General features: G+C 38.2%; 1 protein-coding gene across 1 annotated transcript; it reads left to right on the top strand.

Annotated features, from left to right (window-relative positions):
- Window positions 1-9107: 9107 nt before the first annotated feature.
- Window positions 9108-14893, top strand: LOC103708379 (transcription factor MYBS3-like). Its single transcript, XM_008793276.2, has 3 exons — window positions 9108-9572; window positions 13852-14060; window positions 14140-14893. Exons 1-3 carry the CDS (start codon window positions 9251-9253, stop codon window positions 14662-14664), a joined length of 1056 nt encoding a protein of 351 aa, XP_008791498.1. The 5' UTR covers window positions 9108-9250; the 3' UTR covers window positions 14665-14893.
- Window positions 14894-15327: the final 434 nt, after the last annotated feature.

The following is a 15327-nucleotide window of genomic DNA, read 5'->3' on the forward strand; positions in this document are numbered from 1 at the left end:
TCTATTTGAGAATGTCCAGAAATGCATCTGATTTGCATTTTCCATTTTCAATTTTTGAATGTTTTTGTCTGATAAACTGTGCCATTTCATCATCTGAATAAGCGAACCAAAATATTGATAAAATTCATAAAACCGAGATTTCTCTTGGATCAATATATGGTGAGCTCGTTGATTTTAATTACATGACCTGCAGTATTAATTGGTTCTTTCATCATGAAAGTCTTCATTCCAATCACTTTGAAGTTCTAGACTCATGCATGTCTGCATGGATATAGTATTTGTGCTTACCACCTCGAAACCCCGCAGTGAAGCTTGAGAAGAAATAGAAGGTCATACTGCCTTGCCTATAAAGATCTGAATTCAGAATTGAAGACGCTTTGGATCGGAGAAGTGTTACAGTATGATATCGATGCAGAGCTTCGAATGTGTATCATGCCTCGTAGACTTTTTAACCCTTATCAATTTGCCTGAATTTGAGTAAGTTAATTTCCTGGTCATTGGCATCTTTTCTTTGGATCTGGCTCATCTCCATGCTCTCGCTCCATCTCCAGGTAAGTAATTCATCCAAATAGTAGCTGTAATGTTCCTTGAAAGATGGATGGAGAAGCTAAACCTTATAACCCTAGACTATTATTATCCAAATGCAGGTCACATTTCCTTAAATATTGGCTTGACTTTTCAAAACAGTAGAAGAGCCAGTGGATTGAGGAGGCTCATTGGTCCCTGGTGCAGGTAATGTCCTATTAGTCTGTCTGTTGTTTTCTTCATTCGAACTTTCTGACATACTCTGCATGGCTCTAACACAAAAAAAAAGTAGAAGTAATTTCACAAACAAATAATTCATAAAAGTTCCCTTTTTTTATGAGGAAAACGGCACAACATTCTAATAGTTCTCGAAATGTCATCATAAAAAGAAAAGGTTCATGAAATGACCTGTTTAGTGTGACTAATAAATATCATGGAAGAACTTAGTAACTAAGGTTCTCAAAAAAGTATCTAGAAACAAAAACACTTGTTTAGACATTGCCTGACCAAAAGTCTGTGGCTTTCCTCAAAAGAAAGTCTCTGGTTCGCAGCGACCTGCTTGCCAAGAATTTCGATGCGATTCTCTTGTTAGATTCCATCAGGATGCTATTTCACCTAAATGCTACAAGCTTAGCATGTTCGGCTTTAAGCCATGGCATGGAAGGTGCAGTCTCTTTCTAATTGGTTTTCCTCAATCCCAGACCAGGGGCCAAAAGGCCCAACAGCTTGTATGGGGAGAGTCCTACTCTAAGCCCACAAAACTCTGTACCTTGGCCCAATATTAGGCTCCACCGCCTCCCCAGCATTACGTGCCACAGGTATTATTATGTCACCACTTTGCCGGCCCTTCTTTCACTCACTTTATGAGTTGGTTGAAACGATGAACGGTTGTCGGCCGAGCTTGTGGGAATAGAAAAAAAAAACACCGAAGGTTACTAGAATTGATCAAACAGGAGATCCTCCAATGCCTAGAGAAATCCGAGAGGGATAACATACTTGGAGGTCTCTCAAATCCTGTATATATAAAAGTGTGGGCATGGAGCATACTGTAACCATCGAACGTACAATAACTAGCCATATATGCAATAATAGACGTGCATTAAAATAAGAACATGTGGCTCGTTGTTGCTGGTCAGCTGATCTAGTCAGTTGGTCTGGAAAGGTAACGATCACACGCCGTCGAATTTGGACCACATCACTAGGATTATATTCTAATGAGTTCTTTATCCTATTATTGCTCCTTAGTTTTCCTTGGACTGCGTGGTCTAACTTAATCTCCCGGTCATTGGCATTTCCCTTTCGATTCCCATCTCGGCTTGCTTGCACCTCCAGGTCCAAGTAGTAGATGCATGTATGGGTCCTTGAGAGGTCAGTGGAGAAACTACGCGTCACATTTTAAGGCTATTAGTATCAAAGTGCAGATATTTCTTCTTCCTGAATGATGGCTTGAGTTCTCGTGTGGTGGAGGAGCAAATGGAAGAAAGGAGGCTCATACGGTGGAAGAGCACGTGGAAGAAAGGAGGCTCCTTGGTCCACCAAGCAGATCGTGTCCTGTTTTTTCCTGCATGTCGTTTCTTAACCTTGGATCTGTGACGTATAAATATCAGGGAAGAATCTAGGCCTGTTTTTTATTTTATTTTTTTTGGCAGAAATACAGAAGAAGCCAAGGCAGAACAGATGCTTAGTACCTCGGTTTTTATTTTTAGTTCTCTGACACTGGCAACTAATTTCTGAAATTTTTTCAGTGATGTTTTTGGTCTTAGTTTTTATCGGAAAAGTCCTATAAAATAAGCAATGCCACGTATAGGCCTCATAGATATTATTTCAATAACATATTTTTAGAATCATTTGATGTCGTATCAATGAAAAAGATACGATATTATCAACTATGCTGCAATGCTTTTTATGCACCAAACATTTCAAAATCAGCATAACATGGATTGATTGCTTGCTTCATAACCAAATTATGGTTTCAACGCATCATCTAATGAAGTAGTGTCCTCTTGCCCTAAGACAGCTGAATACTAATATACAAACGAAAAGTTGATAATCTGCGTCCATGATTTAGAAAATAGGCAGAAAAAAAGTATGTACGTAAGCTAGGTATTTTTTTGATCATTTAATTCTATATAAATACTCAAGATTTTTTCGATGAATAACCAATGTGAGACTAAATACACACAAGCAAAAATCGCTACAAGGCATTTGCATGATCTTGTTTGCTAGGATAGCCATAATTTAAGTGATCTCCTAACTTACCGCATCCTAAGAGGCTTGGAAGCTTTGATATAAGTATTAATTTCTCTACAAGAGCTTTTGTAGAACTGAGATGAGACAAAGTACCTTGTTTAGAGTGCAGATGATAGGGTGATGGAAGTAAAGAAAGCCACAAACAATGTTAGAAAAAGGGCATTTCGAATGGACGGTGGAGGAGAAAGGGGAGGCTGGCAAAGCGGCTGCACTCATGGTGCCAGTGGATAAGATAATAAAGTGGTAAAGGAGATTCCATTCACACTTCCACCAAATCCTTAAAAAAAAAAAAAAGACGTGGACCTCAGGCGTAGATCACCGTCCCTTCCCATAAGAAAATCTTAGCCTCCTTTTCTTCGAGGCATCTCCCATTCGATGGCAACGATAGTCTTCTAGAAAATTATCTTAACGATGAAATGCTAGTCCATTCGTAATCTAGTTTACGAACCGCTAAGTGAGTTTGGATGAATAAATTTAGTATATGGAGAGGTAGATCGATGCACTAGAGCTATTCTAGCTGTGAATTGAGGTGGTGTCAAAGCTATTCACACTAGAGGTCATGCATGATAGCCTCTTGTTTTAATCTTTAGAGCTTCTTCAAAACTATGGAACTTTTGTTTACCTTTGAACTTTATTTTTTTGATTATTTGGGACCTAAGGATCACTAGCATGTACACATTTTTATGCTCATCGACCATTTGTTAAAAATTAACCTCAAAATGAATCTGACTACTATGGTGGAATCACATCAATGGACTGATAGGAAGAATAATAGGTGTCAAGAATGAAAGGGGCCACTCATGGTTGGATCTTTCTTTTGATGATAGAGACTTGCAAGATCGTAGAATTAATGGCCCTTGGTGGAACTTTCTAAGCTAAGTTGATAAATCTTGATTATCCATTGGTGGATATTTAAGTAAATTTTTGTCATCTCTCGTCAGGCTCAGGTTGTATCTTTTGCACGAAAGAATGTTTCATCTTCTTTTACGACATCAACATTTGGATCAGCTTGAAAATTTTTTCGTTTTGGGATATTGTGATTTTTTTTTTTATCTCTCTGATTGAGTTGGATCACCGAATTCACCCAAGATGAGTTCCAAGCCATCAAAGTGTTCGAGTCGTTCCACGATTGTCCGATACGAAAAATAATACATAATAGCTGGCGTCCAATGGGTCAAGTACTATGTTGCCCAATTCATAGGTTGACCCAGCACAGTATAACGAGGGTCACATACAATACCGTGCAGAAGGGAGTTGCACTGAATTAAAGACCCAAACCTCAGAATATGGAGTTGCAAATATTGTCAAGGAAGAATTTGATCAACAGGTTAATGGACCTGTTCAATCTCTATTTAGTAAATGAATCATAAACATAGCTCAAATCTCTATTTAAAAACCCAAATATCTTTTTTCTTTTTCTTCTACCATCCTTTTTTTTTCTTTTCTTATCTTTTCATTTATCTCTTTTTTCTTCTTTTTTTTTATTTCCTTTCCTTCTTTCTTTTTTTTCTTTCCTCCTTACGCAAACAAGTTTCGAAATTCCAACCCCGTTTCGATCCCGTTCCTTTACAAAAACATGATAGGATGACAGAGACGTCCTCCATTCTACTAGAACTTAAAATCTCACTCGAATTTTTTAGTAACATGACCAGACAAAACCTAAACATCGGAAGCTTAACTTAACGTACCAAAAAAAAATAAAAGGGCTTGACTTGACTTGGTACATAGCACGTTTAATTTTTAACCATCTCTCTCAATGTAAACACACATATGTTCGAGAGCCTCAATTTATGGCCCCAATTATGTTAGGACATCTTTTTTTCCCAAACTTGCAACAATATGAATCAAACTAATTGCTTGCCTGCAACTAATACCTAAATCAACAATGGCCACATATCCATGGCTACAAACAAAATCTTTTCCGGCCAATGACCGTTCCACACATATCATCGTAATGGTTGATGTTGCCAACTTGGATTTTGAGATCTCAAATTATAGGTAATAAACCAAAGGTCCAAAAAGTTCTCGAACCTGATGGCGACCGGACTGGTCCGGTCAGAGCGCCGGGCGCCGCCCCCTCTGCGTGATTAACGGCTAAACGCCACGTGCCTTGGTTTCAAGTGCCTTGACGTTTTGGCTTTCCGCATCTCCAAGAAACGATCTCCTCCCCTCCAAAGACTTCGTTTTTTTTTGGAAGACCAGTCTATCAAACCCATAAGAATATGCCTATCCGTGCGAGGATAAAGTTCCACACAGATTCCTATGGTTCCCCACCAAAGATAACGTATTTTTTAGTCACCCATAATAGCTTAATAGTCCCAATTGAGGGCTTTGGAGGAAAAAGAAGAAAAAGGGAACACGCTACGAGATTATTGAAGCCATTAGATACTTTCAACTCCCATCCACTACTTTTACAAGATAAAGCCCAGCTTTTTTTTGTGGCTGGATGCCTCCACATGTAAGTATGTAATTGCACATGCTCTGAGTATCCTATCAATGTCATCCAATCCATTGCAAAAGCCTCTTATGATATGAGGAAGGTAGTATTTTGATTAGAGCTTGGCCCTTTTATAATACTTATACGTATCTTTCTTTCAATGAAGGAGCCAATAAACAATTTTAAATCAAACTCTTGATTAATATACTTGAGACTTTTGCTTAAGTAACTTTTGTTTAATAGTTACTGTCTCCTCCATGCGAAGACATTGTTAATTTCATATAGAATACTAGGTAACCATTAAAAAATTATGACCATGGAGTTCTTATCTAGGTGAAGAAGCCATCTCTTTGATATGCTCGCAAATGAGCAAAAATTGATATCTTAATTATAGGATGCAAGGGAGTTTAATTAGATAGTGGTACCATGCATTAGAGCTTGTCCGAATGATTGCACCAAACATTGGATAATGATGCTATGTTGTCATATATATATATATATATATATATATATATATATATATATATATATATATATATATATATATATATATATATATATATATATATATATATATATATATATATATATATATATATATATCAATTTCAAACTGTTGTTACTGGAAAATATGTACGAAATTGTTACCTTGTGAAGTTCTTTGAGGAAATATCACTTATTTTTAGCAAAAAGAGCATCTAAAGTTTTTAGAATATAACTTCAGTTTTTTCTACAAGAAATAAAAAAATCCAAATATATCATAATAATTTTGGTCACTAATTACTAATGTTGCTCCATTATAGATACGAGGGCATGAAAGATATAACATGCAAAGAACTTTTATGTTATGTTCCGTATATAATCAGAAAATTATAAGAGAATTTTTAATCTATGTCTATTGCTCATGGCACTCCATTTCCTTGTCCTCTATCATCGGGTGTCAAGCCTACACTGTTAATGAATCAAAATCTTAATCATTCCATAACAAACAATTATTAAATTAGTGGTGTCTGATAAATGAACAATATACATCCATGTGTATACATACATACATACATACATATATATATATATTATAATTTTTTTTTTGCATATTATTTAGATTCCGCGGAGTAAATCCCTAATAAAAATAAGTTTGGATGGAGAAAATATTCCTTATTCTGATTTGACCGCACGTTATTAGTTTAGGCATTGGAGATGTGGGAATGAGTTGACCGCAAGAACAATGTTGATCCTTGGGTCTTCATCATCTTCCATTCTTCCCTGTTTTCACCTAATCACCATGGCTTCTTATGTTCGAAAAATTAAACCTTCCTTTCATTGATAAATGAATAATATATATTTGTGTGTATAGATAAATTATTTTGATCCTGCAGAGTAACTCACTAATAGAAGCAAGTTTGGATGGACTAAATATCCCTATCTCATTCTACTGCACGTCTTAGTTTAGGCGTTGGAGCCGTGGGAACGGGTTGACCACAACAACGAGGTTTGACCTCCGAGTCTTCCTAGTCTTCCATTCTTTTCGGTTTTCACCTAATCACCATACCTTCTTATGTTAGAAAAATAAAACCTTTCTTTTATTCATAAAACCAAGTACGATTGCACGGAGATTCCTCCACTGGCCTTTTCGTAATTCTTTGTGAAGTCAAGGGGTATCGTTGCCATCAGGCTGTCCGCCACCACCGCTGGATGCAACGAACGTGGACGACCGTCCCGATCGAGGGTGCCGTGTCTGAACCGCTCCGAAACAACCACGTGACAATTGGCCTAACTTGACACGTATCACCATGTGGTTGGCCTATCAGTTAAGTTGCATTGGACCTATCCAACGGCTACAATTAATTGGCCTATTCTTTCAGTAGATGTCCACCCCAACGGCTATGATCACACTTGGGAGTACCGTTAAGGATGGAAAACATTTGTTTGGTTTGAGAATTACGACCGTTGGCAATTACTTCCCTCTACTTAATTATCTGCCATTTTATGTTCCGGAAACGAGATTAGCAATGCTTCCACAAATTGTATCATTAATTAGCCAGTATTTGTTATTTATTTCAAAAGTAAATAAATAGAGAGCAGTGCTAAATCGATGGACAATTTATATAAATAATTCATGTAACATAGTAATAGTATTTATCTAATTATATTTTAGTTGAATTAAGACTATAAACTTTAGATGGAAAAAGCTAGAAGGTCAGCTTTATGCAGCCCTAGATCAAACCCTGAAGCTTTCACAGCTTAGGCCAAAACAAAAAGAAAAAAAATTCTATACACGCTTCATATATGCTGAAATTTAATTGCTTATATCATAAAAATTGAAATGCTTGCCAAGGGCATATAGAAAGTTCTTTAACTGGCTAGGTTTTTGACTCATCCAATTGTCGGATCATATTTTAAACATACTTTCGTACATGATTACTCGTGATTGGGACAATAGTTCAACGTGAAAGATTTTGGATGTGGTGTAGATTTATTGATCCTAACCATTACCGATTAGATTGAGCGATCAATAACAACATGCCACGTGTAACTAATTCAAAGTGCATTAAAGACAGTCAAAGTCTATTAAAAAAAATATGATTATAATCTCATATATTTATGAGGCATATTGTAGGATGGTTACAATTGATCTCGTATATTTGGATGGTTATTGCATGCTCGCTCTTTCCGAATAATAGCTCCACTCCCATATTTTTATATAAACAGAATTAGAGAGATCTTCATGTATAATTTTTTCTCATCATGCTTAACTCTACATAGCTTGTACTCTCAAATCTCCACTATTTCATCAAAGTTTGGTCCGACCTAGACAACAATAAATATCTCACTGAATTAGACCCGACAATCATCGATATCTTTTTCATCTTGACTCTTGAGTAGATCTTTCAGTTTAAGCATACTAAAAATGTGCAGACTAAAAAGCCAACCTTTTTTTTTTTTTAGATCGGATTTTGATGGTAATAATTTGTGATAGTCTATTGCATGAAAGATCATCCCTGTCCCTTCCTTGATGGGGTATATTTAGTATCATCTTGGCAAGTTGCAATTTAACCATCCGCGCGTATCGCACCAAATCTTCGTAACTATGTCATCACCTCATGACACATTTAAGTTGGGTCTTCAGTTTTTTTTTTTTGGTAAAAAAAAAAAATAGTGGCGTTATTTTACACGTATAACTCCCAGCCTCGATACTAATTCTTCTGCCACATCTAAAGCACTCACGTCTTTCAACAGAATGCGGCGGAGAAAACATAAAGTTGCTGGTGAGATGCTGCATGAGAGAAACAAAAATAATGCTGGCGAGCCTTTCCACGTGGACCATCTCTTCCTTCCGTTCAAGTCAAGCATTAGCAGTTTAGCACCGTCCGACCCATGGCATTCCTGTAATATTCTCAAGATCCATGCCTCAAACCACTCCCTCCCATCCCCCACGAGCCAAATAAGCCAGTTCACGCGGCACGGTCATCGATTACCAAAAATGCCACCGGGCGTTTTTGGGCACTATCCGTAATAACTTCCGACATATGGAGGGCATTATCGTAATTGAATCATACCAACGCCCCCCCTCCGTTCCACTTACATGTAGTAGGCAAGACACGATCTCCGCCCAGATTTGATCAGATAGTAGGGCTTAAAATGGCAAACTTATGGCATGATCGCAAATAATTGTAAAAGGAAGCCCATTTCTGGAGCACGCATGACGATTTTGTCGATGTGGTTTGGACGGTGCCGATGCGTTGCGAAACGGACGGTCCTCCGCTCTTGCCAGGCGCGTTAAGCGACCGGAATTTTGCTTTCCCACCCCACCCGGTTTTCTCGTAAATATTCCCCAAAGCATGCCCATTTCCAAAGCCGCGACCTTCATGGTACTTGGAAAAGCGTAATACAACCCCCCCTCCCCTCAAAAGGTCTCGAGTGCGTCCGTCCGTGTTTGGCACTCTCTCTCTCTGGGGCTTGGAGGGCGAGACGCGCGTGAAGAGGGCGTGACCGGGATCGGGTCGTGGCGGCAGGAGAGGGGCGCCGGCGCCGGCGGAGATGACGAGACGGTGCTCGCACTGCAGCAACAACGGGCACAACTCCCGCACGTGCCCGACCCGTGCGGGGGGAGTGAGGCTGTTCGGAGTGCGGCTCACGGATGGGGTGGGCTCCATGAAGAAGAGCGCCAGCATGGGGAGCCTCTACTCTGCCGGCTCTTCCTCCATCGCTGGCGCTGGAGGCGGTGGCGGATGCTCGCCCAATCCGGGATCGCCGTCCAACGATCCGCTCCGCGACCACCAGGTCGCGGCTGCCGGCTACGCCTCCGACGACGCTGCCCACGCTTCCTGCTCCTCCAATTGCCGTAGCGAGCGCAAGAAAGGTGTCTCCTTTTCCCCCTATTTTTCTTTTTGCTCCTTCCTCACGTTTATTCCGCTGATTTTTTTCCCGAAATCTTTCGCTTTTTTCTATTATTCCTCCTAATGTCTTCTTGTTTGCATCCTCATCTGTTCTTCATGTAGATTCGTATACGTTCGAAGTTTCCTTCAAAGGCAACGATTTTTTTCTTTATTTTATCAAAATTTTCTCAAGTTTTCTTTTCTTTCATCCCTAAGCCACATAAAAATCTCATTTTTTATCATCGACGCCTGTTACCTGGAGTCTTGTGTTTGATAAAACTGCTTTCTTTTACGGGAAGTTATCACTTTTAGAGTGTTTTTATGTTTCCGAATTGCTGGATGTTTAGTCTTACTATTTTCCTTTTTTTTTTTTGTCGTAGGCGCATTAAGTTCATGTTCTCATAAATTAGGACACAAGTCTGTAACACATGTGCCGATTAATTTTTTTTCGTCCCTTTTGCCCTGTTTTGTGGATGGAGTTGAGCGGTCCAATATGGCCGAACCTTCAGGATGGTCCATATAATACCGTCCACTGGGTTTACCACCTAATTTCAAACAGCAACGGAAAGGGATGGGCGATGGTCCACACAATATAGTCGCATGGATTTGTTGATTATGATCTGATTGGTTTAGGCATATGGAATATTCAATGGGCCAGCATCCTTGCATATGATGGAATTGGTTTAATTGTGTACACCTAGGACTTGCTTTTTTAAATAAATGTAATTATGTTCTTTATGTCCATCTTATTTTCCTGGAGAGCTTGTGGTTTCACTTCGCTTTCCTATTACCTTTTCACTATATCCTATTCTTTTTGTCGCATTGCTTTTCTCTGAAGAATTTCTAGTTTTTCTCATGCCGTGGTTTAACATCTTTTGTACCATGTTCATGAATCTGCATGCGCTCTTTGTATTTACGATAAAAATCATATGTGCTCGTCACGACATAACAGAGGAAGCATAGTTTCTTTCTTCTTTTTTTTTTCTATGGATGTGCTGCATTTTTGGTTGTAGCATGCAGATTTCCTCAGTTTTCCACTTTGCTACGGTTGAAGTCTTCAATGAAGGACTATTTTCCGATTATAGAAGAAAAGAAAAAAAAAATCTCTGCTTCCGGAAAAAAAAAAAACTTCAGTTTAGACTATGTTGAAAAAGTGCAAACTTTCACTTTAGTCATGTAGTGAAGGCTTTATTGTCTTATAAATTAGTTTTAGAGTTCCACATCTATGTATCTAAAGTTAGTTGATTGATTGTCTCTCATGAATGCTTCTACTCTGGAAACATATAATGCAGCTATTCGATTCCATAACATCTCCATAACCTCACTGGAGATGCTAGCTGCCTAATTGGTTTATTAGTTCGTGGAGCAATTTCTTGCAGTAGTATTAAGACTCCCTTGTCAATCAATGGGCGACACAGATTTCACTTACGAATCTCTACTTATTTTAAGCAAGATTAGAATTTTGAGAGTTCCAGAGGAAGTGGATCAATTGTACATTTCAGCCAGACAGTTTGATTCTGAGCTGTTCTTCTATTCAGTATTCATTTAGCCAATCCCTTATCCAGCTTTGGGGATTGAAGGAACAACTCTTAGAAGAACAGGATGCCTTTCTTAAGTTTTGTAATCTTTTCATTCTCATGCATGTAATGTGTTAACCCTTTTTATTGTTATCAAGCCTCATGAAAAGTTTTTTACTATCTAGAATCTAGTTATTTGTTTGTTAATTGGTGTATGCATTCTTGCAGATTCTTGCACACTGCGTGTCAGAATTATATTACATGGTGGAAAGTGCATGATTCATTTATCATATTTTACAAGAAATCTCTTAACTTTGTGGTTACCAAGAATTCAGAATCTTGCAAAAAGTTGAGCAGAAGATACCTGTAGGAATTATAGCATATGTCTTCGTGTAACTTAATGATGTTGCATGTGATTTAGGTCAGGGATGATAGCTTCTGGAGTTGTTTTGGTGTAGATGGTATTCTTGCTCCAGTAGTCATATCCTTTTACAAAATTAGAAAGTCTTTCCAATTAGACCAGTTTATCGTCTTTCATAAAACAAAAGGCAGTAAAATTAACTTTTTATGTCTTTCCTTGTTGGCACTGTTTTCTCTATACTCATAGAAGATATGCTATTTTTCTTGAGCCTTCTCTGAGTGAGGATGGGCGATGGGGAGTTTTCATCTTTCAATGTATATGCTGTCTTAGCTTTGTCTAACTTCAAATATGAACTTCTGGTTTTCTATACTCCTTTTAGCTTGCTTAGATTGTTGCTTGTGTTCTGGTGATTGGTAGATTACCAGTCTACTGAGAGATTGCTTGCCATGGAGTTCTGCTGCCACTTAAATTTCACTTCCTGACTCTGTATAATAATCTTCTCTGATATTATCATCTATTTTCTATTGATTTTAACATGCTCATTATGCTTTTGTATGTTTCAAAATATAACTTGGCTTATTATAAATCTTGAAGATTCTTACATATTTTTTATCATTAGAGAGAGGGGGGGGGATGATTACTTTGCATTTTCTCTTTGATTGGATCCATGGTCAAAGACTGGGTATTAGTTATATGCTGTTGACTGTAATTTTCATGGTTTAGAGAAGGGATAAGGACGCCCACCACGTAACACCACATGCATTGTGGTGCCAGATTTGGAAGGAGTGGAATGGTTAGTGAATATAGATTTTGGTGGTATCTTATTGACGACAACTGTGGTGTGCCAAAGTGGGTGAGAACCTGAGATAACATGTGGCTTGAATTCTTTAACATGTTGGTTGTTGGCCCATGTTTTGTTATTTGCTTGTTCTTTTCTTTGGTTTTTCTTCTTCTTTATTATTTGGAGATCCTTTCGCCTATGATCCACAGAATTATTGGCTTAGCAATCCCACTTCTTCAATTTATTATTATTTTTTTAAATTGTTATGCCTCGTCTCACAGATTTTTAATTTTCTGCAGTATAAATTACTAGCTATCAAATAAAAAAGGCGGTTTTGGTTCAGACTCAAAGGTTCAACTGAAATTGTTTCAGCTTATTGTTCTATGAGGGCATTGTCAGTTTATGATATTTATCCTTCCCATGTTCGTATATCCAAACTAATGTCAGAGTTGCAGAACACATTGTATACCCTTATATTTGATAGGTTGTATAAATGTTGTCCCAGTTGAATATACATTCATGATCAATTGCAGCGGCAGAATGCTTCCAATGAGGTGTATGATATCTCTTTACGACTTAGTGGTTAAGAGCTCTTCTATGCCGATATGCATGGTTAATAATTGCACCGATAAGTTATGAATCACAATTATGTCCGCGCCAGATCAATATAAACCTGTGATTACCATGTTCAGGTAGGTTTGTGCAATTCCTGCCTGCTTAATGGATATAATATGCTTATATTTGTCATTAAAATTATAACCTTGTAATAAGAGAAGAACCTTGGAGATGTGTATACTTGCAGGGTTTCAAGTGAACTCCTGTGGTTGGCTTATGTCTACAGATTTTTATTACGAATCGGTGCTGTGTCGATTCCATCTTTATTTACTCTTAGCTTCCTTATATTGCTGTCACACAAGTTATTAATTTGATCCATGTATGTCTCTTTTTGGGTATACTGTTCTAATTCTACATCCTGTACATGGATAGTCTTTAGAAATGCTAATGCATTATTTAGCTGTTCACCTATTAGTTTTGTTAGTTTAATATATAGTTATCTGGTGATTAAAAAGGACATTGTCGTGCTTGAAGGCTGTTTAAATTCATGACATGGGAAAGTACTAGTGGTTGTTGATGCACCTAGAGACTCTTATGATGGATGGCTGTTGCTCATCATAACTTTCTCATTTTGCATCTAAATGTTGTTTTGTTATCATTCGAACCCTAAGAAGTACTCTTTTCCCCCCTTCTTCTTAACAAACATTATACCTTTCATTTCTCTGCCTTCATATTTCAACGCACATTCTTTACTAATATGAATGCATTCTTCAGGTGCTAACGGATCATGTTACATTACTTTGCCTTGTAGCATTAAGTTTCGCAGTCCATTGGACTCCTTCCATAGTTTCTCATCTCTTTAATCAATTAAAATTAAGAAATATCCCGAGACAATTACAATAAGGAAGCTTTATTTTCTTTCATTCATTAGAAAGGTAGAAGTTGCATAACCATGTCACAATGGTCCGTTATATTTTAATTTTTAAATTGCATGATATCAAACATGGTAGATGATCACTAGAATATATTCCTTTTGCACCGGATTGCAGGTGTCCCGTGGACTGAAGAAGAGCATCGGATGTTCTTACTGGGTCTGCAGAAGCTGGGTAAAGGTGACTGGCGTGGGATAGCTCGAAACTTTGTCGTGTCTCGGACTCCAACACAGGTGGCCAGCCATGCCCAGAAATACTTCATTCGGCAGACAAATGCATCAAGAAGGAAGAGACGCTCGAGCTTGTTTGACATGGTCCCTGAAATGGTATGTCTTCTTTCCTTGGGAGTCCTATTCAAATGACTTCCCTCGGTTTCTGCTGGTTAATTGTTTCCTGTACTTGCAGCCAATGGATCAGCTCCCAGTTCCTGAAGAACGGTTCGTGCACCAGTCTCCTAATGAACCTGATAACGCAAACCAGCATCCAGCTTTAAATCTCTATCAAGATCAAGAACCTGAGCTTTCTGAACACTTCACAAAAAACAACCCTCCTCAGGAGCTCAATGAAACCGTACCCTACGGCAATAACCTGATGTCGGTAGTCCCGGCATTCTACCTCGCATCCATTCCTATGCCTTACACATTCTGGCCTCCAGATCTGAATGCCCCTGCAAAACAAGAGACAGGTGAGATGCACGAGATCGTGAAGCCTACGCCCGTCGTTCCCAAGGAGGCGGTCAACATGGACGAGGTCGCAGGCATGTCGAAACTCAGCATCGGCGAGCATGCTGCCGGCCGCATGGAGCCATCTGCTCTCTCTCTCAAACTGCTAGGAGCCTCGACGTCAAGGCAGTCGGCCTTTCACCTGAATCCGTCGATCAGCCGGCCTGATCTTAGCCAGGGTAGCAGCAATGCAATCCATGCAGTTTAGGCAGAAAATAAATAGATGAATGCTGGGATCTATTTGCAGTATACATATTCTTTATCTCATGTTGCTACTAATTTAACTTCTCATACATTTAGGATCGTCTTATTCATGTGACAAACCCCAGTCATATTTGTAGTTTCATGTTTTTGTTTATAGCTGGACAAGGAATTCGTGTCAAATAAATGACATCCTTTGCTCTTATCAGCAGGGGGGTTGTATGTTGTGATGTAAATTGCTGTTCTTGTTGTGTGTTCTTTCCATTATTTCATTTATTTGTACTGATCCGACCATTATTTCAGGCAAATGCAATAATAATTGTCCTATCACATAGCAGGGGATTGCTTAATTTCTCATATCTTAGTTTTATTAAGAAAGAAAATGGACGAATTTAGAAATCGCATATCATTAATCTTCTAGTAATCAGGATTTTTATAGATCAGTAGACTAATCTCAAACATAATCACTAATTTATTAATTATTCGAATTTTTTAAATTTTTATGAACTCAAAATTTGTTAGTTTCTATATAAATAGAAATGCATGGGTTTCATATGCCACGATCCATGGAAATGAATTCATTTATAAAATTATTATTATCATCGTTCTAATGAGTGAGAGGCTGAAAAGTTTTATAAATCCAAAATTACAGTCATTATATTGTAATTAT

The sequence above is a fragment of the Phoenix dactylifera genome, chromosome 8 (genome assembly GCF_009389715.1).
Source record: "Phoenix dactylifera cultivar Barhee BC4 chromosome 8, palm_55x_up_171113_PBpolish2nd_filt_p, whole genome shotgun sequence".
In the NCBI taxonomy this organism is placed as follows: domain Eukaryota; kingdom Viridiplantae; phylum Streptophyta; class Magnoliopsida; order Arecales; family Arecaceae; genus Phoenix; species Phoenix dactylifera.